The 26,700-nt window shown below is 42.2% G+C and overlaps 1 protein-coding gene across 3 annotated transcripts in view; it reads left to right on the top strand.

Moving 5' to 3' along the window:
* The window catches only part of rgs3a (regulator of G protein signaling 3a), a 148,266-nt gene that overhangs the window by 20,713 nt on the left and 100,853 nt on the right, over window positions 1-26,700 (top strand). The window contains exons 8-9 of one of the 3 annotated variants that reach the window (XM_079363578.1): window positions 853-946; window positions 17,028-17,095. In XM_079363578.1, coding sequence (XP_079219704.1) covers window positions 853-946; window positions 17,028-17,095 — 162 coding nt within the window. Of the gene's footprint in view, window positions 1-852; window positions 947-2,050; window positions 2,319-17,027; window positions 17,096-25,717; window positions 26,590-26,700 lie in introns of those variants that run through there. The other 2 variants (XM_079363580.1, XM_079363579.1) reach the window with 2 other exon arrangements.

The raw sequence follows: 26,700 nt of genomic DNA, 5'->3' as shown, positions 1-26,700 counted from the left end.
TCTTTCCATCCCCTCTCAACTCTCGCTCTCTCTCTCTCTCTCGCTCTCTCTCTCTCTCTCTCTCTTTCTCCAGACTCGCAGCTCCCTTTGCTCCACTCGTTCCCCTTTTTGTCACATGTGCAGGGATCCCTCGCTGACTTCCAGGACATATGCCCTCCCCTCCCCCATCTTCTATACAAGTAACGCCGCCCGTCCTCCCCCACTTGTCCCACAGCCCGCAGAAATCTGTCCACTCAGATAAGATGCTTTTAAAACGGAGATTATTGTCACTGTCCACGGCATCACATTATTTAGTACAAAAGATGAGGCTGGCAGTGTGTGTGTGTGTGCATGTGTGTGAGAGTGTTTGTGTATGTGTATGTGTGTGCTGTGATATTTGTGTACTACAGTAAAATAATAGACGTCATGTGCTTGTTTTCAACACATCAGGATAACAAATCCGACTTTCTATAGCACAGCGTGCAGGACTTCATGTACAGCAGTTGTAAACACGTAATAAACATCTGCACAAACACACACGAACACACACACACCATCTGGCTCACAAGTCAGGAGTGCAGAGATGGGGGGGGGGGGCATCATCTGCTGGAATAAGCTAAAGCACTAAGAGTGATATGTGTGTGTGTGTGTGTGTTTGTGTGTGTGTGCTCTCAGTGTTGGAGCAAACAGAATCTGTGTGTGTATGTGTTTGTGTAGAACATGTTTATGCACTCATGGAGAGGAGTCATTTTAAGTTTCGCTCTCATTTGGTAGACTCCCAGAGGTTGACGCACACACACATACACACACACACACACACACACACTTGACACGCACTTACACAGGGTCACTGTTTGTGTGTGTGTGCTCTAGGAGGTTCAAGGATGGTACTACCTACTCGGGGAAGAGCACGGGCTGAAGAAGCATCTTAAAGTGCCAACACAACACAAACACCATCACTCCCCTGGTAAGTTCACTTCATCACAATCAACCAGCCTGATTTGGAACTGAAATGAATCTGTTTGAGTGGATATAAAAAAGTGGAAAGTCTAGAAGTCGAGGCATAAAGGGCTTGGCTATATGCATGTTCTATTTATTTCAGGGAAAGTTTTTCATTTCATACAGATTTGTTGGGCATGTCGGCATATTCTAGAGCACCGAAGATCCCAGAATAAAGGTATTAAATGAGGTAGCCTATTATTTTGAGACTTGGCGCTGATGGTTTGAGCTGAATCAGAATGAAAACAGGATGAATCCAAAAGTGGCAACGAGGACAAACAATTAGATGAAATGAACAAAAAGTCTGATTTTGAAATTATATGGGTGTAAATGTATGCTGAAAGTCCTTTCCATGAAATTGTCTCTGAAGCGTTTCATGTCTTTCGTCTTTCTCAGCGATGATGAAACACTCCCACACTTTCTCACATGTGAGCACGACTCCTGTCACCCTCTTGCCACACGCCAGAGTTCAATACAACAAAAACACTTCAGTCCAATCAAAAAACATCTACCCTTAATCAGCCTTTAGGTACACTAGCTCGCCGGGGTTAAATGGACGTGACACAACGCGTGATCGTCAGATGTCAGTGCATCAAAAATCAGGAGCATGCAGAGACACGGAAAAACAAAAAGTGGTTTGCTCGTCAATCAGCAGAGTGAGGGTCAAACAGTTCACATCTGTTTGGCATTTTGATCTACAGTATATTAGACAGCTTTAAATTAAAGTGACAGACAGGGGGAAAGAGATCAAACAAAGCAAATAATTAAAGGAAAACAAATGAAAGGATCTAATCTATTCTTCCAATGGCAACTTGTAAATAAGGTCATGTAGGTCTGTGCCATATACATTTGAACATATTTTTTGTGTGCATAGTGTGATAGGTAAGCTGCTCAAAGTCTTTATCAGTCTTTGGGTTCGGGAGGTGGGGTGACCGTGGAAGCGAGGGATTAAAGAGAGGGATTGGGGGAGCGAATGAGGGAGAGACAGAGAGAGAGTGTGAGGGAGGGAGGGAAGGAGGGGTCTGGTCAAAACCCTGACGCGTCACAGTTGCCACAGAGCGAAAGAGAGAGAGAGACGGAGCTCTCCCGCACCGCTCGCCTCTGGAGTGGATCTCCCCCTCACGCGTTGACACACACCCACCCACTAACTCACACACACTCACACACACACACACACACACTTGTTTTGGGATCGATTTTTTTTCCCCTTCTCTCCACCACCTGCGCGCGCTTCTTTCTCTTCTTACTTATGTTTGCCCTCACTCGTAGTTTGGTGGTGGTGGTGTGTGTGTGTTCAAGTTATGCCACTGTGTGCAAGCCATAAGGGCAGCCAAGACTAGGTGAGTACTATGTTGCTGTCATTGCACTTGATTGTACTCGATGCACATGGGTTTCTTCTGAAAGTTGCATGCAGTAAATATGAAGTGGATTCTTTTAAAGGATGCTGTATTCTCTTGACTCCTCTCTGTTGCACTCTCTCCCTCTGCCTCGCCACCTTCTTTTTGTTTATCTTAGCCTCCCTTTTTTTTTTTTGCTTGTTCTCTCCTCCTTCTCCTCTCCTCTCCTTTTTCTAAAATATTTCTTGTTTCCATTGTTGCTGACTTTACTTTAAACCTCTCTTTGCTGCTTATTGCGTGCACTGCCAATCTGCCAAATCTTATCTAATTTTCTCTTACTGAGCTAAATTTGGAACAATTACTTTCCCTGGAAGCCCCCCGGAGGAGCTCAGCTTCCCCATTCAGTGGATTACTTACCGTATGAGCACACGTTGTTGACACAAATATGCACAAACCCTTTATAATTGCACAGTCACATTCACATACTCCCACATATGTATTTTTTTGTGCTCCACAACTCCATCCCTGCCTATTCTCTGAGTCGTAGAGTTTTTTTTTTTTTTCCCTTTGCTTATTCACGTAGTTCCATTCTGGGTTATGAGAATGACGGTGATATCATAAGACGTTAGCTAGCCCATCCCAATTTACACTGCTTGGCTGAACTAGGCTAATCTGCCTCATGCAACTTTAAAATTAGTTTTATGCTTCTGTGGATGGAACTGGGACAAGGGGTATCAGATTGGACTCAGCCAGCAGGAAACCATTAAAGGCTCGCATGAGGGAATCCTGACGTACTCGGGGGTTACAGAGGCGACCACGGCTGTTGACTGTGAGCTAATGGGCTGAATGGTGTTAAACTTGAGAACTACATCCGTAGTCACAGCTGCTGATTAAGCACAAAAAAATAAATGTTTTGCACTTTAAGGTTTTAAAAAAAAAAAAGTGTCCATTTATTTCAAATGACTTGATTTTACTGCATGATCGGTTGTTTTAATGGATGTAGAATGTAATCATCTTTCACAGTGGCATTACTGCCCCACTACTGTCTCCTCTGATCCATGTGTGTGTGTGTGTGTGTGTGTGTGTGTGTGTGTGTGTGTATGTATGGGTGTGTGTGAATGAGGGCTGCATACCCATGCATGCATGTGTGCTGCCAGCTGGCAGAATGTAGGCCATGCAGGCCCTGCTGCAGCATGTCATGCACTGGCATGAAAATGACCAAAGTCCCTTTAATTATATCACTGTTTGTCTATGGTCTCTCTCTCTCTCTCTCTCTCTTTCTGTTTGCAAGTCTCTGTAGTTTGAGTGTTTTGTAATGAACTCCTCATGTTTTGTAAATATCTTTCAGCCTAATGTTTGTCTTTTCCATCTCTCTCTCTCTCTCTCTCTCTCACTCTCTCTCTCTCTCTCTCTCTCTCTCTCTCTCTCTCTCTCTCTCTCTCTCTCTCTCTCTCTCGTGCCTGTACTTTTGTATTCATTCACCCCTCTCTCTTTTGATTTCTCGGGCACCACTGTTTCTTATTTACTCTCCTCGGCTCATCTCTTATGTAACCTTTAGCGCTGTGGCAGAATGAAAAAGGCTTTTAGTAAACAAACAATTTGATATCACACTAGCATCCATTCTAAAGAAGACCAGGATTTGCTGTATATGCAGTATAATTAAGGAGGGAAATCCTGCAATTTGATGAAGTGTGAAGAGGCATACAGGGAGCTCGGCTGGCTCACTGTGTCCTCATAATGCTTCGGATTCAAAGCAAAGTCATTGTTCCTCTCTTCTTACTCTTGCTTCCTAAATACTCTCGGGCAATGTCAAATCAGTGACATTTAAAAAAGGCACAAAGCTGTGAATGTAGTGCATCTCCCTGTTTCCACCAAGCGGTTCAGTTCAGTTCAGTTCCTCTCAGTACGGCACGTGTTTTGTGTTGTTTTCATCGACTAAAGCCGGGAAAGATCCCCAAATTACCGACCTGTATGGTCCTATGTTTGAGACCCTTCTGTTGGGGTGCCAAGCATCGATCGGACCCTTAAAGGTGGAGCTAAACACTGCAGATCGAAACACAACCCCACCGTGTTGAAATACACAGTCGATTGTTTATTCGTCTGTATTTCTCCTCACTGCACACAGCCTTCTCTGAAACATTATGAAAACTACGTTATTGTAATAAAGAGCCACATGGCAAAGTAGGTGAATTTCTGGACGTCTTTCATTGTTGGTTTTGTTTGCGTCGCATTTTTCTCCTTTGTTGAATTTATTTGCGGGGTAGCTGTTAGCGATTAGCTGCTATCATGTGACGCTTTTACGTAACTGACGCGGCTGTCGGCATTCCGGCTTACACGCCGCCCACCAGATATGACACGGTTGGCTGTGGAAACTCAAACAGAATCAGGTTTCACTGAACCAAACTGTACCAAACTGAACTGATCCATACCGGACCGCTGGGTGGAAACGGGGCTTATCATACCCCTTACTTTTCTTAATTTGATAAATATTCTGGTACTAGGTGGCAGGTATTATCTACTTGGGGACTTTTTACTTTTAAAAAAAAAAAGTGAATTCATTTTCAAAATCAATGAAGTTGAGTGTTTTTGTTTCATATCATATTTATTGTTGAATAATTTTGCTGCCAGTAAGAGAGTGTTTGAACGACTTTCAGTGTGTGTGCTCAGGAGTGACAACAGTTGGTTGTGTGTTTGTGTGTCTCGAAGTTGTTTTTGTGCAGAGCAGAAGGGAACGATGGTGTGAATTGTTTAGGCAGGATGTCAGAACTCTGGGTGAGGTTGGCGCAGCCTGTCCTTTTTCACCAGACTGCACCGTAGAGACTGCACGGCATTAAGCTGTTAGCATCTGAGTGTTAGTTCAAAGCAAGTCACCTGAAGCTGGTAGCTCAGTGTACTGTGGTAAAACGTGTGTGTGAGAGAGGGAGAGAGAGAGAGAGAGAGAGAGAGAGAGCGGTCACAAAGTATGAATATGAACAGTGGAACTGCTTTCATCCTGCCATATCCACATCTAAAGAAGGCCACGCTTTTTGAAAACAAACATCATCTGTTGACGCGAGTCTTTTCCTGCTCTGCTACATTAATCCATGTTAATGTGCGCAGAGTCTCACAAGGGGAGAACTATTTGGATCAGTGTGTCGAACTAATCCCTCACACAGTGACCTGTGCCAGTTCGGATCCAGGACAGTGCCAGGCCAAAAATCCTGGGGGGCAGATTTAAGTTGTACTGGGAAGCTGGCAGCACTTCAACACGTGATGTAGCACCACACTGACCTAATAGCTGGCTCGGGACATTCAATATTTAGAAAGAGAATAACCTGAATGAAGTCTGAACGTTGGATGCATCCAAGTGCATTTACAGGATAATATACATTTTAACCAATGATGCAAATAAACAGAGTAAAAACAACAACAACGTCTAATCTAAACGTGAATTTGCTTCTCATACTCACTTCCACCAGACAGACTTTCTCGCAGCATTGTCCTCTCCCATAACAAAACCAGCCCGGCGCTGACGGCTAATTACACCGTGGTGTGACAATAAAGAGGCTGCCATCTTAACTTTGCTTGGCACCAGTCGAGAGACTAAAATGCGGAGGCTGTGCGTGAGTGGCAGCCAAACAACATTTCTGAGATAAGGAGTGACAGAGCAATTAGCGGTGAGTTTTCAGGACGGTTTTGTGTGAGCCACTGGTAGATGGGGAAACTACAGAAATGTTGTACACAGCTTTTTAAAAAGAGTTCTAAGAGGATCCACAGCACACAGGACACGCTCTTTGTTTTGATCTTTTAACTAAGACTGTTCATCTGATCAAGTTTGTTTATCTGTGTCCCATGACATTTTCTGCTAAAGCTCCTGTGAGAGGAGGTTTTGACTGGTGATGAAACTGACTGATATTGACGTTTCTGCCCATGTGAGAGGGAAAAGGAAACAGGACTATTAGGAAGAAACTTGATCATTTCTGTTTTGTAATTTTGAGTGCTTGTAACAGCTGCTGCTGCTAGGTGTCTAGATAAACAGCACACATTAGAAGCAGCTTTTAAAGACATCTTTGCCCCTAAAAATGGACCTTTGGCACCATTGATGTTAGAAGACAGAAGGATTAAAATGTTTGTTCTTTTTAATCAGCAGAGATGATGATGAAGATGGGGCCCCTTGGTCCACAGAAGACACAGAAATTGATGCGGCCCTACAGTTCATCCCAGGAGCTTGTACTGTGATGTTTGATTTATTTGTTTTCTGAAAGGGCTCCAGAACCACGCAACCCCAAACTGGAGAAGCAGTATAGATAATGGATGGATGGATGTGAAGCTGTGTTCTGTGTTCAAGCTGCTTCATGCTCAGTGCACCTCAGTGTAAAGTTGTCACCTCAGGGTTTATAAAGTCTGATTTATGAATTGATAGATGGATGTTAGAGGTCATTTAGGGTGTACTGAATGAAACCTTGAAAGGTGGCACACATGGTCCTTGTTGAAGATTGATATACATACTATTGACATACTATACATATGTAGAATAGCATGCTAATTTATACATAAAAATATTGAACTTAAATTAAAAATAGAGTAAACCCATATTATGTTTTCTTTGAGTACTTACATCACCTCAGATATTAGATATTATAAGCCAGAGAAATCTGTCATTTTTTTGGAACGGGACGCGTCTTGTAGGCATCCGCCATGACAGACATGAAATGTTGATCGTTGTCAAAGAAACACTGGATGTTACTTTACAGACCGCTACATAAGCCAGAGCTAGCAGCTACCGAAAGCTGTCGTTCTGTCGCTCTATGTGCTGCTTTGATAAAATCATCATGTGAAGTATACTTGGACACATCGTCGGTACACATATTGTCTTCCTCAGGTTTGTATTCATTCATCAAAGTTGGTTTTTACTCACATGATACACCGCAAGCCTCAATGTCATCTTTTATTTTTGTGGTTTTTGCACGCCCCCCTGGGATGGATTTTACATACTGTACGTTTAAAGACTGTTAAAAAAAAGTGTTTCTCTAAATGTGTGTAATTTACAAATCGTCTCAAATGCTGAAAACAGCAGAAGAAATCCGTTTTAAACCGAGTTTTGTCTTATGATGAATTAATTACACACATTCAGAGGTGCTCATGATTAATTTCTATCTAAAAAATTAGGCATGGTGTTCACGGGCTGGCAGTTTTTTTTTTTTTTTTTTTTGGAAGAGAAAAGCTAAATAATTGCTCATCTGCTCTGTGCATATTTGTGCCAAGCATATGTTTCTTTTCTATCCAGGCATTAATTACTGATGTAAGAAACATGCAAGTGTTGGAGAAAGTCCCTCTGCTCTGCTTAGTTTTTGGGCTTGAATAGTGTGTCAACAAAGACAAGTGACCCGCAGTGACACGTACGTGTGTGGGCTTTTGACCATGGCTAATGCATTTCCCTCCAACGAGCTCACAATGTGGGTCAGGTGGTCTGTATATGCATGAAGGCAAAAATAGCTGAACAGTCATTGGGCTCTCGCTGAAAAAAAGTGTGTCATCTGCATCGTACACTTGTTTCACTTTTCATAATAGATGAATATCGTCCAGACGTACTGTACACACGCAAACAATGCCAGGTCTCTCCAGATGGCGGGCTGTGCCTTTAAATCAGCAGATTAAACATGTACACTGTGTGATTAACTTATATAGGGCGTGTTGGACGTGGAGGGGATTGTTTTTGTACTGTTGAATTGTTCTGGCTGTGAACATGCGTGTGGGTGAATAAATATGTCTGACATGCCACGTTTTCACCTCCGGCTGATTCCCACTTGACCCAAAGTTCAGTATTTGACCCATATAGCTCCAACCCCTGGCTCCTGCACCGAATGGACATTGGCAGCTGGGCTAATTTTGTTTCTTTCCGTGACTCAGACACTTCATAGGAGAGAATACTTTAATCAATATTTAAAACAATGTTCAATTTAAAATGATTTAAATCCAATTAAAATCAATACAAATTGTGCAGGCAATATAAAACTCAAAATCGAAGCTCTTGGGCCTCTCTTAAAGACTAAACAAACTAAACAAAAAATACAGTGAAATAAATGTAAGCAGACTTGTAAATAGTTATTCATATTTTAGCTGTTTTATATCATTTTAATTTTTTTTCAAAAGCTTAAGAGTTATTTTCAAAATATGCATAATGAGAGGGCATGGCTGAGATGACTGACAGATGGACGCAGGGCTGAAGGAGTCCAAAGCCCAGGCCTATTTAACAGATTTAATTTGATGGTGCCCGACCGCCTCTGCACCATCAATACGACTGACTAATATGAACCAATTAAAAAAACCTACTGTAAATCTAAACAGAAGTGGAGGAAGCTGAACTTGAATTGTTGATTATTTGATTCCAATAATAAGGAAGAAACACAGAAAGTTACTTAAACAACGTTGGTTGTAACAGAAGCGATTTATAGCTGTTCAGTCTTTTCATCATTCATTTGGTCTTTTTCTTTAGTCTGCTGATGCTCATCAATGTACATGATGACAGGCTTGCATGCATTAGATTAGACTGTAAACTGGACAAAGGAAAGCCTTGGAGAGGTCTGTGATTGTGTCTGGGAGACCGGGGAGTCCTCCACTTCTCTGTGTCTGCTGGGATTTGTAGGCTGTAACTTTGTGTACACGGACAGGAGACGGGGTCCTCTCCTCCTTTTTTGGAGTTATCTGGCCATCTGTGTTGGAGACCCTGGTGCTCAGTCCTGGAGGAGTGGATATTTGTGGCTGGTCAGGAGGAGTTAGAGTTGTTTAGGTAAACCATGAACTACACTACTTCTAAAACAGCCACAATATTGTCATCAAAGATACTATCTGGATGTTAGTTTTGTGCGCAAAAGTTTTCAGCAGGTCCCGCATAATTAGTGTCCAAGCTGCGTGCAGACAATTTTGATCATAAAAACAATCGTCAGTCAACAAAATGAACGAGAGTCTGGGTAGCTTCCAGCTGAACCATCCTGTAACCACAACATGAAAAGAGACGTAATCCTGCCCGTCACACATTCCTATTGGATGCAAAGCACATTAGAAAACATTGTTTATTTTAATATATTGTAGAAATAGCTGATCAACAATGACGCCAACCCAGCTTGCTTGCATTATTGTGCGCTACTTGTGAACGTGACATCGCGCAGATGGAGTAGATTTAACCAGCTCTCGCTCTTGAAGGGCCGCTGGTGGCGATGGGAGCAGCCGCTTACCTGGCTGATGCCTCGGTCTGACTCTGGGTTGATGTGTTATATTCGTTGCCGGGGTGCATAACCATGCTTCATCTATTCCTCTTTGCCCGTTTCTAGATTGATCAAAAGCTATAAATTGAGATTTGAACACTTCATGTATGGCGATCGTCATCGCTGGCTTCAGAAACCAAAAGTGACTCACTGGGACTACATCAATATTTTATATTAATATTAATTCATATTAGTCTGGTACCTACACGCGTGTTTCACAGGGGTAAAATGTAACGAACATACTAAGGCTTTATGAAAAAGATGAAGTTGTTGGGAAACCAATATTTTTCTCAGGTACAATGTATGACGCCATCATAAAGAAAACTCTGACCCAATGTTAGCATATTGTTAAGGCCCATGCAAACCCACACAGGCTTTATCACTTAATCCAGGTAATAAGATCTCTCTCCGGGTGAAGCTATTTCTGAGGCTGCTGAACGTCATGAACCAATAACAGTTGACATGTGACAACAAGCAGGGCAGAGGCGATGGACGCATTTCATGATCCGCTTCAGTGTCAGCAGCTCGGTGTTAGGCCGGGTGTACACTGTCCATTTGTTTGAATGATGTGGTGGAATGTCAGCTCACTCTGCGCGAATGAATCATTTAAAACATGCCACCAAAGCTCACACATTACGAGTGAACACAGTACGGTCTGATAGTCAGGCAGCACATCAGTGCTCACGTGTTAAAGTAGGACGTAGCATTGACACGTGTTTTTAAAGTTTCTTTTAAAAACTCTGCACAATTTTTTGAAGATTTACAGGAATTTTTTAAAACAAAATCTTCATGCTAACAACCTGCTGACAAATGTATATATGTGCCTCAATAATTCCACAAGAGATCCTGTAAACGATCAGACAAAGAAATAGAAATGTTCATTCATCTATCCGTGAAATTGTGGCGCTTTCAGATGCTGTCGACTCGAGGCTCTGCTCTCGCTGTGCGGTAATATGCAGTCATACTCATCAAACCAACGTTTAAAAAATGCCACACATTGATCCGACTGGAGCTGATTGGATCGTGATCAGACCCCGTGTCCATCCTCATACGATGCTCGGCACACGACATGTGATGGAGCCGGAATTCAGCACGACATCAGAATCAGTCATGCAACTCAAATATTGTCAGAAACAGCCTCGGTTGGCTCAGTGTGTATGCCCAGAATTATGTAGGGTAGACTCACTCAATCAGTGTCGAAAAGATTCTGTCTCACCTGATTTATAGTCAAAGAAAAAACGTGATTGAATGGATTAAACTGTGGAGTGAATTGTGGTTTATCGAGCCTCTGCAGAAAAATACTTAATATGATGCCACTAATCCCCACACAGCATCAGAATAGTAAGCGTGTGTGCCTTTGTACAGATGTTTATTATCATTTCGAGAACATTAATTTAGTGCGAGAAACTCAGAGACAAGGCACAACAATATCTATTATCAGAGGAATGTAATACAATATACATTTATGCAAAGGATATGTTTCAGAGATAACCGGTGATGGTGATCCAAACAAAGAGGTAGCAGACTGCTGCAGGATTATTACTAGCAGAGGCGTGACAGGTGTAAGGGAGGCGGACATTCAGTCTCAGACATGCAAAGAACATTTGCCCACCTACGATCCAAACTTCTTACATCAGAAGCATAAATCTGTTGGGACCGCCAGCCTCCAGATAGGCACAGTGTTTAATCTCCAGTGGGCGGACACTTCCATGTGTTAGGGTCAGATGCAATGAACCTGAACGGCTGAAATTCGTCATGGACACGAAGTTAATTTGAATTAATTTCCTGATGAGCAGATAGGTTGAGCCTGTCTAAGGTAGGCGGAACAAAGTAGGCGTGACTTGAGGGAGTGTGACTGCCAATGAGGGACGCACTCATGTGGAAAGGAAAACAAGGTCCCATCCTGCTTATTTCAAACAACTCTGTTACATGAATATTTTACCAGCTCTATGTTGGATGTCACACCAAGATCATTGGCATGTTTCTGACATGAATTACTTGTAAGAAGAGTGAAAATGTCAAAATCCATAAATATATTTGCTCATCACTCCTTCATTGGGAGCATGTCACTTCCTTACAAAATAGTTGCAATGTTCTCATTTTAGTAAATTGGTTTGGGTTTAAGCTTTTCTCGCATCTTGAGCTTTTAATGCCACGCTTTAAAGCTCACATGAGGAACTTCCAGTGTGCGTGGATTTTGGCGCCCCCTGTCGGGGGAAGCGCTATCTTTTATCTCTTTGAGTATTTTGAGAATCTCTGCCATGATAAAAAAAAAGGGTGTTGCTGCGTTATGCTGTTTACAACTTCATCTACAATTTAACGCACAACAGCAGTTTCAGCCATTAAAAATAAAAATAGAGAAATAATCTTTATGCTGATTGTCTAAATGTTTGTTTTTATAGCTCATAATAAAGTATCAACATTACTTTCAGTCCGATATCGATAGTAAGGAGACAAACCGATATATTGGCCAATATCTTTCTTCGATCTATGTTCCATCCGTAGAGATACTGTATATAGATAAATACATTTATTGAATTGATCCCTCAAATGCTGCTTTCAGACACTTTTAGAAAAGATATACAACATTGATTAGGTCACTCAACTTAGCGTAACTCTACATGTACGCGCATTATCACTTTACACTGTGGAGATTGATAATGCGCGATGTAGTCTTTATAGCACCCCCTGCTGGTGACAGCCAGAAAGAACGCTGCTCATGTAATGCAATGATAATCAAAAGAAAAGCTTTTTGACTGGTAAATCTGGTAATATCTGTGCATATCTGTGATCAAATTAGCTGATAGGATAGTCACTGGATGTGTACCGATATTTTCAGCTGGTCGATGAATCGGTCAGGCTTTAATAGAAAAGGCATGGAGGTTCAAGTCACGACTCTCTCGTGGTGTTTTTCTTTAAAACTGTTTTAGAGAAGGGTGGCTAAAGCTCCAGAAAATAAACATTTATATAAGGTATTTCTGCTTTCACAATCACATGATAAACCCGATTAAGTGGTGCTGATTGCATTTAGGATTTGGTGAATTCATGAGTACTATTCAGGCCTGGAGAGAAAATTGTCCCAGTCTTTTAATATTTCAATGTTTTGTCCTCCAAATCCTTTTTACAAATCTCTCTCAGGGACAATCATTCAACACTTTAAGTAAGCAGACATAATCCCTTCTGGCTGTGTTGCCTAGCTTACGATGGACAGAAAATGAAATGCGTCAGTCTTCAACTGAAAGGCTATCAAGCATGGCCAAAAGTCATCACACTGTCTTGTTTCGTAAGGCATCATGCAACAAATGAGTCAGTTGTTGAGGTCAAGCAGAAGCAGGGTGACACACATCTCTCATCCTTGATCTTTTTTTTCTGAATGTGATGTTCTTGTGTGTCTTGTTTGAATTATTTTTAGCTTTGGACCGCGAGAGTGCAGATTACTCGAGCATAAACGAAACGCATTTCTCCAAGGGATCAAATTGTATGTGTTGAAGTCGAACAGCACATTACCTGGGCATCCATTAACAAAGGAACATGTTTGTATTACAGTATAGTGGCCTACTTTTACTCGACCTTAGCATGAAATAAAAGGGTTAGAGTAACTGTTAAATAGAAGCTAAAAACCTAAATGAGCTTCATATAAGTGAAAAGGTTAAAGCTCTGATGATACATCTCTGATACATTAGCTCATAGTTTGTGGTGTTGATGTAATATCAAATTCAGAAGTAAGCAGGAGGAGAAGAAAAGATTGCTGCTGTAACTTCTGTCTTCTTGAGCGGGTCCTGGCTCCCTTCGGGAACAGACTTCTGTAGAAACTTCTCTTTTTTCCCCCAGCCTCATTTTTAAACAATCCCCTCTCGTCAGACCAATACGAGCCTTTCTAACGAGTAACAATTTACTTAAAGCAACCAGATGTTAGAATCAGCATGTGACTCAGAAGTGTGCTGATTGATAGTCAGCCCGGAGAAACACCGATTGCTTGGAGTGTTTACAATTAAAAAAACATTTGTTTATCTGAAAAGACCAAACTCTGAAGTGGAGATTGTCTCCTCCCGTCTTGGCACTGCCACCCTCTCAATCAAGTGTTTGTTTGTTGGCGACAGGAGGTGAAAAGAGGGTCTGAGTGTCAAGTGGGTGAGTGGTGCAATGAAGGACTTGAGCAGAATCAAGTGCTTCTGATGTTTTTGGCAGATCTAAGACTTGAAGCAACACCTTTGGTTTCTTTTCTTTACTCGTCTTTTGCACGTCTGAATTGTGTCCCCTTTTTTAGGTCTTTCTTTGACTTTTGCAGTTCCTCTAACTTTCCTTCTAATTAATTTGAAGTACTTTTTTTTTTTCTCTCTAATTTTGTCCTCATTTCCTCAATTTCATTCGTGTGGACTTTTCCCACTGTCCAATCTGTTTGTCTCTTTCTGTCCCTCCTTCATTCCCCGTTTCTACGTCAATCATGCTGGATGTTTCTCGTTGCCAGCTGGAGTCTCTCCCCTCCTTTGCCCTCTGTTACGAAAGTCCTACCCACACAAAAGGCTCCTCTCCTGGGCTTGATGCCAGCCAGGTTAGCTGCGGACCCCCTGGAGGTTTTAAGTTCGCAAGTGAAAGACTCCCTTACTAGTGGAAAAAACCAGCCTGGAGGTTACCATGGCGATTACATCTGAAGGGTTAATCCCTGTACTGTGAGGTTAAACTGTAGGCTTTCAGAAGAAAGTCGTAACTGTGTCCTAAATGTATGGAGATGCTTAATTCACTACAGATTGTATTTAATTCACTACAGATTGTATTTAATTCACTACAGACTGTAGTGGCAGCTAAAATGGAAACCATTATGTTCGCAGATCTCATCAAAAGGATTCATCTTTAAATGTCAGGTTTTGTTTTGAGTCAGCAGCTCCTCCTGTCCGAATGTAAATTCTCTCTGACTATTTCTCACTTCCTCTGTCTCTGTTCCTGCTTCATGGGGATTAAATAAAGCTCCAACATGTAGAAGTGTTACGGAAGAAAACATGTTGATAATGAGTGGTTAAAAACAAGCTGTAAACTCGTATACGCCACAAAAAAAAAAAAAAAAAAGAAGAGAGAAACTGAGGCAGAGAGAGACGAGGAGTGAACAGTCAGCATTCAGCCAACAAGTCGTCAAACAGCTCAGCATTTCAAAACAAATTTCCATGCGGGGGGACGGGTAAGAAAAAGGCATGAGTAAAAAATGGACAAACTTTCAAAGAAAAAAAAAAAAGGGGATTTTGCTACAGTTATAAATGAAGAGAGTGATCAATATAAAAATGTGGTTAGATTATGAGGCGGTGATGAAGCGCGTCCTGTGTATCCAGGCTGTAGTCTCCAGCGCAGCCGCTGTTTGCTCAAATCTGACCTCAGCCCTTTGCTGCGTGTCATCCAGTCTCCACTCTCTCCTCCAGATATTTCCTGTCTCCCTTCAGCTTTCCTGTCAAATAAAGGCAGAAAGCCTTGTGGCTAAATTATTATTCTGCATGATGAAAGAACATCTTAGGTGAAAAATTAACTTGTCACTCTGTCTCTCATGGACGTCATGAAACTACCGTGTGAATAATGAGACTTAAAATCTGCTAGAATGGAAATTCATGCATGAAGTACCAGATATTATTTATTATTCATCAGTTTCCTTAACACAAATAAAGACAATTTTACGACAGTGAACACATTTGCTTTTATGTAGTATTGGCTTGAATGTTAAGCAGACTACAGGCTAAAATATGAGAATTCATTCTTCTTCAGCTCCCCAGTCATTAGAAGTCTTCAGATATGTTGCATGTAACGCTGTGTCTGCACACGCGGTAAGAAAGGCACCACCTCAGCCTCGTTCTGAGGAGAAAATGCCTGTATGTGAATGAATTCAAGAAAAACAAACGCAGTGAAGGATCTGATTTGGCTGCTTGAGTTGTGGTTAGGTTCAGGCACAGACACACCTAGTTATGGTAAGAAAAGACTGTAATTTCCAGTCTTTCCCAAAGAAGTCTTTTTGTTAAGCTTTTCAAAAAACGACTCTGTTAAACTTATAATCAAGGGTTTAAGTCACTTTACAAATGCCCCAAAGAAGTAACTGATGCTGAGGCTTGGGTTCGAACAGGAAAGGTCTACTTTTGTTGACCAACTCGGCCACCAAGACCTCCTCCCTACGTGGACTTTTTGGCACTTTGATAACGTCACCAAACTTCCCCCATAGCTCCCAATGGATGAACAGTCCTGATTCCTACGTCTGCAAGCGGACTTATCAGCTTCTTTCATGTGTATAATGAGCGTTGTATCTGATTCTGCCTGTTTTCTTTGCAGGACTGTCTCATAAACATGCTCATTTAACTGTCCAGTATCTTGAATTGTATATTTGATTTAGCGTCAGTGTGACGTAGTTTATGTGAAGTCTTTCACCGATGAATTCAAACCGAACATACACATCACTGTAATCCAGCTTTAAAAAAAAAAAAGGAAAAAAAATAGACTTATTTTAAAGCCAGTAATATGGACGTCTTAAGTCGTGCGTTTGAATGTAAGGTGATTATTCCGACTTGACTCGAGGTAAACAGAGAGAGACACGTCTTCTCTTAAACCCTCTGACTTGTGTCACGGATGTTTTGGACGCGGTTGGCAGAGTTTGGAAAATAACATTTCACAGTCTGGGGAGTGGGATAATTTCTCTCCTATGGTGATGAAGGGGGAAAGTGTGATGAAAGAGGACAGAGAAGAGAGGGATAAAAAAAAAAGAAGGAAAAACAGAAGAATGAGGTCGGGCTAGGAGGGTCGGGGGAGGGGGGGGGGCGGGGGGGGGGGGCAATTGGGTTGTTTTGTGAAAAGTTTGAGAGAAAGACAGAAAAGATTAAAAGATGTATATATTCAGTGAGAGATGTAGACAGATGTAAACAGAAGGAAATGTAGAAAGGAAGAGGAAAAAAAAAAAAGAGGGGGATCCGCATTGTAGCCCAAAGCTGAATGCCGCCTTTATGAGCAATAGTTAAAAGGACACTGAGGCGTGAGTCCCTGTAGCCATAGCAACTTCCCAGGAGCCCTGTGACGGACGGATAATAGAGTGAGAGAGGAGTTCCTTTTCTCTTCTTCACCCCTCCCTCTCCCTCTCCCTCTCTCTCTCACTCACTTGTTCCCACTTCCACTCCTCTCTCGGCCAGTTTGTTGGATCCTCGCATCATACTGGATTTTCCTTAACCCGGCTGCCCTGTTTCTTTCCCCCCTTTTCTTTCTTTCTCTTTTTTTTTTTTGCCTTTTATGTGCTCTCTGAAGTTTGAATCTCAGCCCAGCGAAAGGCTGCTGCAGACAACTGTTGCTGTAATTGCTTGTTGTTATCTCTCCCAGTCACTTTTTATATGGACTCTCAGAACTATCTGAGGACTTTATTTTTGTGCATCCAGAAGGCTTTTTGCGTTGGCAGAGAGGGAAATGTGCTCCAAAGGCACTGTCTCAGCCCGTGATTCCTTTGTCTACATTTCAGAGGCTGTGCTGTCAAACCATGGTGCTGCCCCCGAGACCAATCGCCCTGAGAATATGCAATGCTTAACAGTAAGTGTGATCAATTCTTTCCTTACGTACTGTGTTTGTGTGTGCGTGGAAAGCTGAAACAATCATCTCTGGCGTTTTCTGCTCTTTTTGTTTGTGCATGTAACTGAGAGCTGTAACTGTATGTTGGAAGTTTTGGTGACTTTCCTATCCCATGTGCATGACTTATTCATTTATCCTACAAGTTTGCATGATTTCATTGATTGCATGTCTGTGCACGATGAATGGATAATCCTGTGTTTTATTACACATGAAGCAATTGACCCGTGATATTGCACCAATGCCAACAAACTCTTCATGCATAAACAAATCCCTTCAGTAAGATATTTACTGCATGAATTCCATGTTACACATCCTCAGCAAGCCATAGCAACTAATTGAATCATGCGTTTGAGCTCCGAGCAGTGAATGGAGAAAGATGTCATTTCTTGAAAGACAACGTTTGTCGGAAAAAAAAGGCTCACTAGCGTGTGAGTCACATGTGGAGCAGAATGATTACTTGTCAAGAGAAAGGCAAAAAAAAAAAAAAAAGATGTCAGATGTGAAGCCGGTTTTTCTTATCTGACTTCTCTTTACTGTTCCTTTTTTTAAATTTCCACTTTGTTGACCATAGCCATGGATTAATTAAAAACGAATCAAGAGGGCCACTTAAACTGTTTACCCAGACACCGGAGCATGACTGATGAAACCTTTACCCATTTTACAGCAGGGATAAGGAAGACATGGTTATTGAATTCAGTATTTGCTTGACGACAGCAGGCCTACTGTAATGACTGGAACAAGAGAAACATTGAACCTGTTAGATCCACCTAATCAGTCCCAATTAGAATAAATGTTCACAGAAAATCTATTTTGGGGTTTCAGTAAGTACCTGGAACAAATCTTTGTTAATGCAGAAAAACACATTTGTCTTTCTTTATGACTATGAAATACAAATGAACATAGAAACCCTTCCTTAGCTCACCAGAAGGCCAGAAAGCAATTGGACGCCTGTTGCGTAGCGGTTAGTGTGCACGCTGCCCGGGTTTGAATCTGACCTGTGACTCTTTTTTCGCATGTCATTCCTCACTCTCTCTCCCTGGTTTCTTACTCTATCCAATGTCCAATCTCTACATTAAGTCCTAGCTCTACAAATTAGAGGGAAAAAAAGCCTGAAAAGATCTTAAGAAAGCCTTTTGTTACTCCGCTGAGGTGAAATGATGGGCAGGGATACATTTAAATAAAATGCTTTAAGAGAGACTAAAACAGGGATGTGTTTTGAAACATTTGCTTTAGTAAGAAAACAAAATATGTCTGACTCCTGCTGTGTTCAAGTACCAAAAAAAAGCTGTTGAGTGTAGATTTGAATCCTGTATGCGAAATGTTCTTGCACTGAAATTCATTCAATAGCCTTCAAAGACTCTTTGTAAGTTGAAGTTCAAATATCTCATGAGCATGTTCTCTTACACATATGAACTGGTTTTGTCAGTGGTATAGATGAGTAAATGCAAAGTGGCACTAGCACAGCGTTGTTAATGTCACACAGGGTAAGAAACATAGAAACTTGCCTTTCGGACGAGTGCCTTTGGCTTTGTTCCCTGACTCATTTGACCCTTCCTCCAGAGTCACGACACAGATAGCGGATGCCGTTTTGCTACAAGTCTTGCATCCTTTTGCATGTGTTTGCTTACACTAGAGCTGTGGGGAAAGATTGATTCCTCCACGTCTTTTTAAAAAAAATCCTGCTAGCTTCTAAGTTGGCAAATTTTCGAGAAAAACTTTCACGGAGAATTTCCCCCCTGCACCTCTTCCCACATGATATCACCGTGAATGATGCTTTAGCGAGTATACTTTTACATGTTGTAATCTATGAGTCTCAGTGGCTATATTTAGAAAATATGTATACTGTGTTCCCTTCATTGGCATTTCTGCCTTACATAACTTGTCTCAAACTCAAGGGACTTGTTATCTCTGCCTAAGGGAGGGTATCTTTGCTGGTTGTTTGTCTGTTTGTCAGGAAAGTTACGGAAAGGCTTTAATGGAACTTGTTGAAAGACTTGGACAAAAGGAGAATCCAGTCAATTTTGGACCAAATCTGGATTAAACTTTCTGCCAACAAACTTGAACACAGATCAAAGTTTAAAACTGTCGATGATGACAAGTGTTGGGACTTACTCGTTGGCAGGGGACAGCAGAGAGACATGCCCCTCAACGTTATCGTTTGTCTTGATTAAAGAGCCCCCTGGTGGCGGAATTTACACACTGTGCCTTTAATTCATGAACATGTTTAATCGTAAAAAAAAGTGACGAAGAGGTTCATGGCTAAAATTCACAATGCTGTCGAAACATCAGTAAAGGTTAGCATAGGGCAGAGTACAAAACGTTTGACTTAGAATTAAAGGTATTCATAGTTGAGGCTCGTCTGACGTAGACTCAGACAGGTCTGAACTGCAGGACAACAAAATGCTGCTTCATTGTGTTTCGTTCTAACTCTTGGTAAAACCAGTTGGCCAGCCCCAGATGTCCTCGGGATCCTCCTGTAAAGATTTTAGAGCTGAAGTATTGTGGTCACATTTCTTAGTGTTCGTAAGGACTCGTGCAGTGTTCAAGAAGGCTGGATTAGTCTGTGGTCTCTTCTGTCTCAAAGACCTACAAGATAGATTTACTTGAGAAAACATGCTGGTGTGTTTTTAAGACACCACATGAACGGCAGAAGACTGTACATAAGGCTGGAAAAGTAGCTTTCAATCAACACTCTTAGCTCATACTTCTATAGCATTTGTCAGAAAACAGCACAGCTCTTTATCCAAAGCAATACAAATACTGACAGACAATAAGTACAGAGAAAGTGGAAACCACAATCGCACATGGCCCGGCCGTCTGCTCCATGACAGATGCCCCAGTCTGCTCCAAATATGCTCACCACATTAAAAAAAAAAAAAGACTTCACATTCACTCTGAGTTTAGCCCAAACCTTCTGCTGTCAAGTTCACTGGGCTCCCATTTTCTTCTTTCTCATTTCTTGGGTGTTTTTAAGAGGTTGCTTTGATAAGCAGTGGTGGTTCAGAAATAGGGCAAACACTCCCAAATGTACCTGCAATGTTCAGCATTCACCAGAAGACATTCGGCTGCAAAATGAATAATCCATTATGTGTACTCAAAGTGTTGATAGTGCTCTTCTTCTGTGGTGATTGTGGTGTTCTGAGTGCATGAAGGGTTACAATTACACACCACAAAGGAGTCTCACGGTAATAGGGGCACAACTTCTTCATTGGGTTCACATCTTATCTTTTATGGTTTCACAAATCACAAGACCATCGGATGTAAAATAATTCTGTGGTTTTTAAGAGAGGAAATGTTAAAGCAAGAACTGAACTATTAAAGATTACAATAAAAGCTTTACAATAAGAAAACACTCAATCAACCTTCAAAATTGAGCATAATTTATTAAGTTATTTATTTAATTGTCTGTGGGTAAACAGATGTGGTTTTATTTGGTTTGATGAGCGTAGCTAACGTTATCAGTGTTAGTACGCTCTCAGCGTTTGGTCCTCCTTGCAGGTTAACATCTGGATGCTTTTTATATGCTTTATATGGTACCTGTTGCTTTGGTCTATAGACCAATTTAACTTGTCATATTAAGCTTAAAATCTGCGAAACCACTCTGCTCCTATGAGATGCTATCCATTCACTGTTAGCATCCAGAATATGGATACACTCACACCAGGCAATCTGTACCGTGCCCATGCACGCTTCACCCCCTAAAGTCCAGTTTGTTTGACGAGTCTGAGTGGTCCGATCTGTGCTCAAGCACGGTACTCTTCCTTGGCCCTGGCACGCTTTAGAGAGGTGTTCTTTGGCACTGTACAGTTCATGCACGAGCACAAGCACGGCCTTCATTATGGAGAAATCCTGAAGTGTTACGACTATCTGATTAAAATGACTCAAAATAAGCCACTGCTGTCTTGTTCTCCGATGTGCAGACGCAGACCTTTTTCTTTTTTCTGTCTTTTTCTAGTCCGCCTGTCTTGGAAACTAAGGATGCTTCATAAATACCAAAAGCCGTGCATTTGCTGTGTTCAGTTGTATTAAGACGTTATGTGCCAGAGATTAACGTGGTCGTTTAGCAGTCCTGGAGCAGTGTGAGTGCAGGCCAGCAGGGGAATGGGTAGGAGTGAGCAATCTCACTTAAGCACAGTACTGGAAAACTTTGCTAGTGTGAGTGCACCCTCAGTCCATTAACGAGAGCTACAGTCACTCTGTGGCTACAGCCCAGGAAAGTGGTTTGACAGTTTTCGAGGCATTAAGGGTCAACACAAAAAATATCAATAATTCTATTCGACTTGTAATTCTGGTTGCTACTAGAAAACGTGATGTTCAAAGTCAACGAAACAAGAAAATCTAACTTTCAAACCAAAACTATGACCAACTTTAACTACAACAACTTTTCAGTCAGCCAACCAATCAAATTGCAGGAAGTTTCAGTGGATTTATTTTGATCTTACTTGAGTTTAACATCATGAGCGGTGGTTAGATTTCTAGACAGAAACAGAAAGTCAGTGTAAAAAAAGTAGTATATTCTCGTGATGTGTTTTGTGGTAATTCAATCGTAAAAACGGGTTGTTCATAATGAATATGAATTAGATTCATGGAGTGACTGCCGAGTGAGTCAGTTTGGACAGAAAACACATCCTCATTGAAACCCTCCAGGATGTGAGCTCTGTGGAAAGCGGCGCTCATACGGAGGCACTGTATCGCTCAGGAGCTTGACTTGACGGGGGTTAGACGGAGGGGCGCTCACTTTCCTTTCACTTTTCACACACTCGTCCTTTCTCTACCCACAATGCAGCTTGTTTAGACAAAGAAACACAAGTTTTCTTATCTCACAAAGTAGTGCCATCTGACCCTGGACCTTTCTTTATGTTCTCTTACAACAAGCCAATTGTTTTTCTGTATCATTGAGACAGAATCCAAACACTTGTTACATTGCTGGCAGGAAAAATAATCTCTATCGAGGTGCTTTTGAAGTTGAAAAGGGCAGAAATGATGAGAGATGGAAAAAGTTTGTCCCCCACTCCCATGTTCTCTCTTACTTTCTATCTCCAGGTGAATCAGAGGAGCAGATGATTGTGTGGTTCGTGTGGGGAAGTCTCAGGGACAGTGAGGGATGAAGGGGTGTGTGTGTGTGGGGGGGTGGGGAACATTCACAGACTAAATTAACAGAGAATGGAAAACCTTTTAGACTATCTCTACTTTTCTGTTCGCTTTTTTTTTCCCCTGTTGCCTTGTCCTTGCTCTCCCCGAGACCGCTGCATACTTCCTCCTCCACTGTTGTGGCCTCCTCCTCCTCCTCCTCCTCGTCTTCCTCCTCCACTCGTTTCCCTATCCTTTCTCCCATTGTCACCCCATGGCCATCGCCCCCACGACACAAAGAGCTCTGTGGTGTCATTAACAGCCTACTCTTCACCTCCTCAAACATTGTGCAGGGTTTGATGGCGACCTTATACACATGAAGAATTTCAGAGATTCGCACAGAGCTTTGGACACTTGCTGAAGATGGAACTTGAAATCTACAAAGGAATGTCCCTCCGAATACCACAAGGCTATTTTAAAGAGCATTTTACTGTCCGCTCACAACACTTTTTTCAGCATTTTCTTTTCTTAATTATTGCTCTTTAGTTTTTATATAATTGCCATGTTGGGAGTAACTGTGCTTTAAAAATGTCACACCAATCGAATTATTTTCCTTCTTCCCGACTGGCCTGAAACCACCTTCAATTCTTCAAAAAATCTCTTCTGGTGGTAAACTTTTACAGAGAAGATGGGCTGGAAAAGATGCCATTTTTGTTTTATAAACACTATTGTCGAAGTCAGAGAGAGGACATGTCTTCAGTAAAATGATCAATCAGGGGGAAATTGAGGAAAAAAAACTAATTTCTCTTCAAATGAAACCCCAAAAAACAAAACAAAGAGGCCTTTTTTTTGCTATTTTTTGCATTATTTCTAATGATAAGTATTCTCATTTTATCATATGTTAAATTTACTTGTTAAAGTTTAAGTAAACACAAATACACCAACTTGGTAAAGAGCGCTTCAAAATGTGAAAAAAAGCCTTTTTTTCCTTTGGACATTACAATTCTTGAACCAGTAATTACAGCCTTTCTCTGTCAGCATAAGAAGAATTCCTCTGCTTAGTTGCCATGTCAGCGTTTGTAAGTCATGTTTACAGGCCATAAAACACTGAACTATCTGCTCATTTCATTCACAGTGAGCAGTAGTTCATGAATATTAACCAAAGTTACACCCCAGACAATCTGTCCTCCTGCATCACTCTGCTTGTCAGTGAGCATTAGCTCCCACACTGCTGGTGTGAAAATGTGTCTGACGGGAAAGATGGTGAGGAAGGATGAAGAGAGCTGAAAAGAGGACGCACAGCTTCTGGCTGGCGTCACAGAATAAATGAAGAATGGCTGATTTTAATGCCAGAACGTATTTCTTTGTGAGTATTTTAAAACCCCGGGGATCATGGCGGCTCTTTTTCTGCTGAGATGGAAGATGATTGAGTGTTTATTATTGGCCTCAGAATATTGAATGCACACAGCAGCTACAACTTCACAGTGTTGTTCAGGTCGTGCAGTCTGCTGTGGCTCAGGTTGACGAGGGATTGGCCCGTTAATGTCAAGGTGGTTCGATCTGTGCCACGACCATGTCATGTAGGGCAAGACCCTGAAGCCCAGAATGCTCCAGATGGCCGACGCCGGGCAGATCCGCTGCGATCGATGTGTTAATATGAGTGCACGGGTGAATGGGAGATTTGTCCTCCTCAATGGCTCTTGAGATGGCAACGGTCGTCTGTCGATTATCCAGCTCACTCCTCTGATTGGCCATAACTGAATCACCCAAATCACTAACAGTTTATTAAAAATTATTATTTTTTTACTAATTTATTTAAATTTGGCATTAGAGTAGACAAACATCACCGTTAATGTGGGTGACATTCGCATTTTAGGTTGAATCAAAACGAGTCCGAGGTTGTTCTCAGCGTTAGATTTCACTGTGTCCACCTGTAGAAGGCTGAAGGCTAAAAACACCAGGCGTCTCTGTTATGTTCGCCTTCATCTCTCTTGTCTCATATTATGCAAAATATCCCCTTCAGATCGCTCTTAACTGTACTGAAGCCATATGCCGAGCTTCCACAGTTTGGATTTTAAGTACAACCTGAGCCGTGACCCTGAACTTGGCCTTGGACCCATCTTGTGTTCACTGGCTTGGAAGATGCCTCCTCCTTTGATAGCTGTTTATTCAGGTCAGAAAGAGAGAGAGAGAGAGAGAGTGAGCAAGCGAAAGAGACAGAAGGAGAGAGAGAGAGATCCCACACTATTAAACAGCAGATTGGCCTCGTCTGGCTCCTAGACAAGCTTTTCAAACTCTTCTTTCACTCCTCTCCCTAAGACATGCTTTCTTCTCCCCCTTTCTTCTCTCCCTCTAATCCGTCCTTCTGCCTATTTAGAGGTGAACGGCGCAGCATGAAAGGGAGAGAAAGTGTTTTTTGTGTGCTTGACGGGTAACCCTCGCCCTTTTGAAAAGGCAAACAGGGAAAAGCTGCCATTACGACTTGCATGAAGGGATCTTAAGACAACGGTCTTTTCTGCCACTTTATTACCGTTGTAGAGACTAGTGCAGCATCGCTCCTCTTTCACCCTGTCTCTCTTTCTCTGTCACTTCTCTGTCCATGTTTCATTCCTTGAGCCAGACACCCAGGCCTTAAAAAAGGGAAAGACACAAGCCGGGAATTAATGAGGTTGCTAAGGGTTAGATTGGCCACTGTTTTTAGCTCCAATTTAGCGAGCTGTTGATGCACCGCGATTTGTCGTGTTTTTGCTCACCTCTTTCCCAGGCGCACACTCCCACAGATATATGAAGGAAAAAAAAATACACACAAATAAAAGTCATGTTTGGATAACTGGAGGAGGAGGAGGGGCATCAGAGTTCACAGACCTGTGAATTTCCACATGGTGTAGTTTGGTGGAGGGGGGGGGCAGCTGAAAGGAAAAACAGAGGAAATATGGAAGTACAAAGCATAACAAACAAGCATATTGTCTGGACGGAGTATAGGGAGTGTGGGAGCGAAGGTGGAAAGAGTCTGATGAGGTGTGAATGCTGGATGGGGTGTGAGGGGTTTGTGTTGAGAAAAAAAAAAGAACTTGTCATTCCTCTTTTTGTTGCTAAACTTGGCTTTTAAAAGTGGTAGAAACGTTTTTTCACGGTGTAAGTACAGAAACTGGAGTTTAGGTCCGCTGTTTGCAGACGCAGATCAGCCCAAAACAATCCCATTTATAAAAAAAAAAAAAAATAATCTTGCCTTTTTTCTCTCTTATTGATGACTTTATCACATGTGCCACCTTCTGTACATTAGTCACCACAGTGTATATTTGTAAATGACTGAGGGCTGTAGCACCTCTCACAGCTTCATAGTGTGGACTCAGGAAGCAAACGGGCCTTATCGGGGGCAGACACACAAAGCCATCCTGGCTATGGGATGGCGAGGTATGCATAAGTGTATGTGTGTGTGTGGGGAGGGGATGGGGGTGGTTGGGTTGGGGGGGTGGGAGGCACTTCCTCCTATTCTTTTGCTGTTGAAGAGTTCCCATGAGCGCCCCTGCCAGGAGCTACAGTGTGGCCCGAGCAGGCCGAGCCAGCGCCAGTCTCGCCTACATGACGCCGCCTTCCACACACTCACACAGCTGATCTCAGGAGCTGCTGCTGTTGTTGTTGTTCGGGGGGTACGGAGCGAGAAGCCGCACGGCAAGTTGCAGGATAGAGCAAATGCAAGAAGACAAAAGAGGAAAAGAAGACATTTAAGGGAAAGAAGAAGGAAGGACCAAAGGGAAGTTTTAAAGGAAGCAAGAGGACGACATGAGGCTTTTTGATGAGATGTCAGATACACAGTCATAGAGTTGTCTCTCATTGACTGGAGCCGTTTCCAACCAAACTTAAATGGGAGCAGTGAAGTTGGAGGTCAGTGGAAGTGATGCGAGAAAATGAAATCTGGAATCTTTGAGGAAAATTGATGTACATTGAAGGACGGTTTTGATGGAAAAAGGAAGTCTCCATGGACGGATTTATTTTTGTTACACCTGGCAGATTTTTGTCAGCTTTCCACCTAATGAAGACCCAGTAAAAACAACAACCCAACTGGACTTATAAACTAGACATTTCCAACCTTGACAGATCGTAACTTTACTCTGCTGTAACTCAATATGATTCATAACACGCTTAAGTCCACGCAGCCGCCGGAGCGCAGTCCAAGGAGCACACACTCGGCCGCTCAGAGGAGGCTGTGGAGATACTCGGGCTGCAGAGGGGCCGGCCAGGTGGAGAGTCACCGACGCAGCGTGTGTGTGCTGGCTGCAGACCTGAATGGTGGAGAAGGAGTTGGAGGAAGAGGAGGAGGTGGAGGTGTGATGCACACTATCCACGGGCTGTGTCACCTCTGCATTGGATGTAGGCTGCCTCAGGTGTGTCCGAGCAAAACAAAAAACAAAAAACAAGGAGGCGTTGGGTTGTAACGAAACCTGGATTTAAAATCTGCTTTAATACACCAGCAAACAAATCTAAAAATTTAAGGC

Source organism: Symphodus melops (genome assembly GCF_947650265.1).
Source record: "Symphodus melops genome assembly, chromosome: 16".
NCBI lineage: Eukaryota > Metazoa > Chordata > Actinopteri > Labriformes > Labridae > Symphodus > Symphodus melops.
Note: the sequence above shows the minus strand (reverse complement) of the source record. Positions and strands in the feature narration are given on the sequence as shown.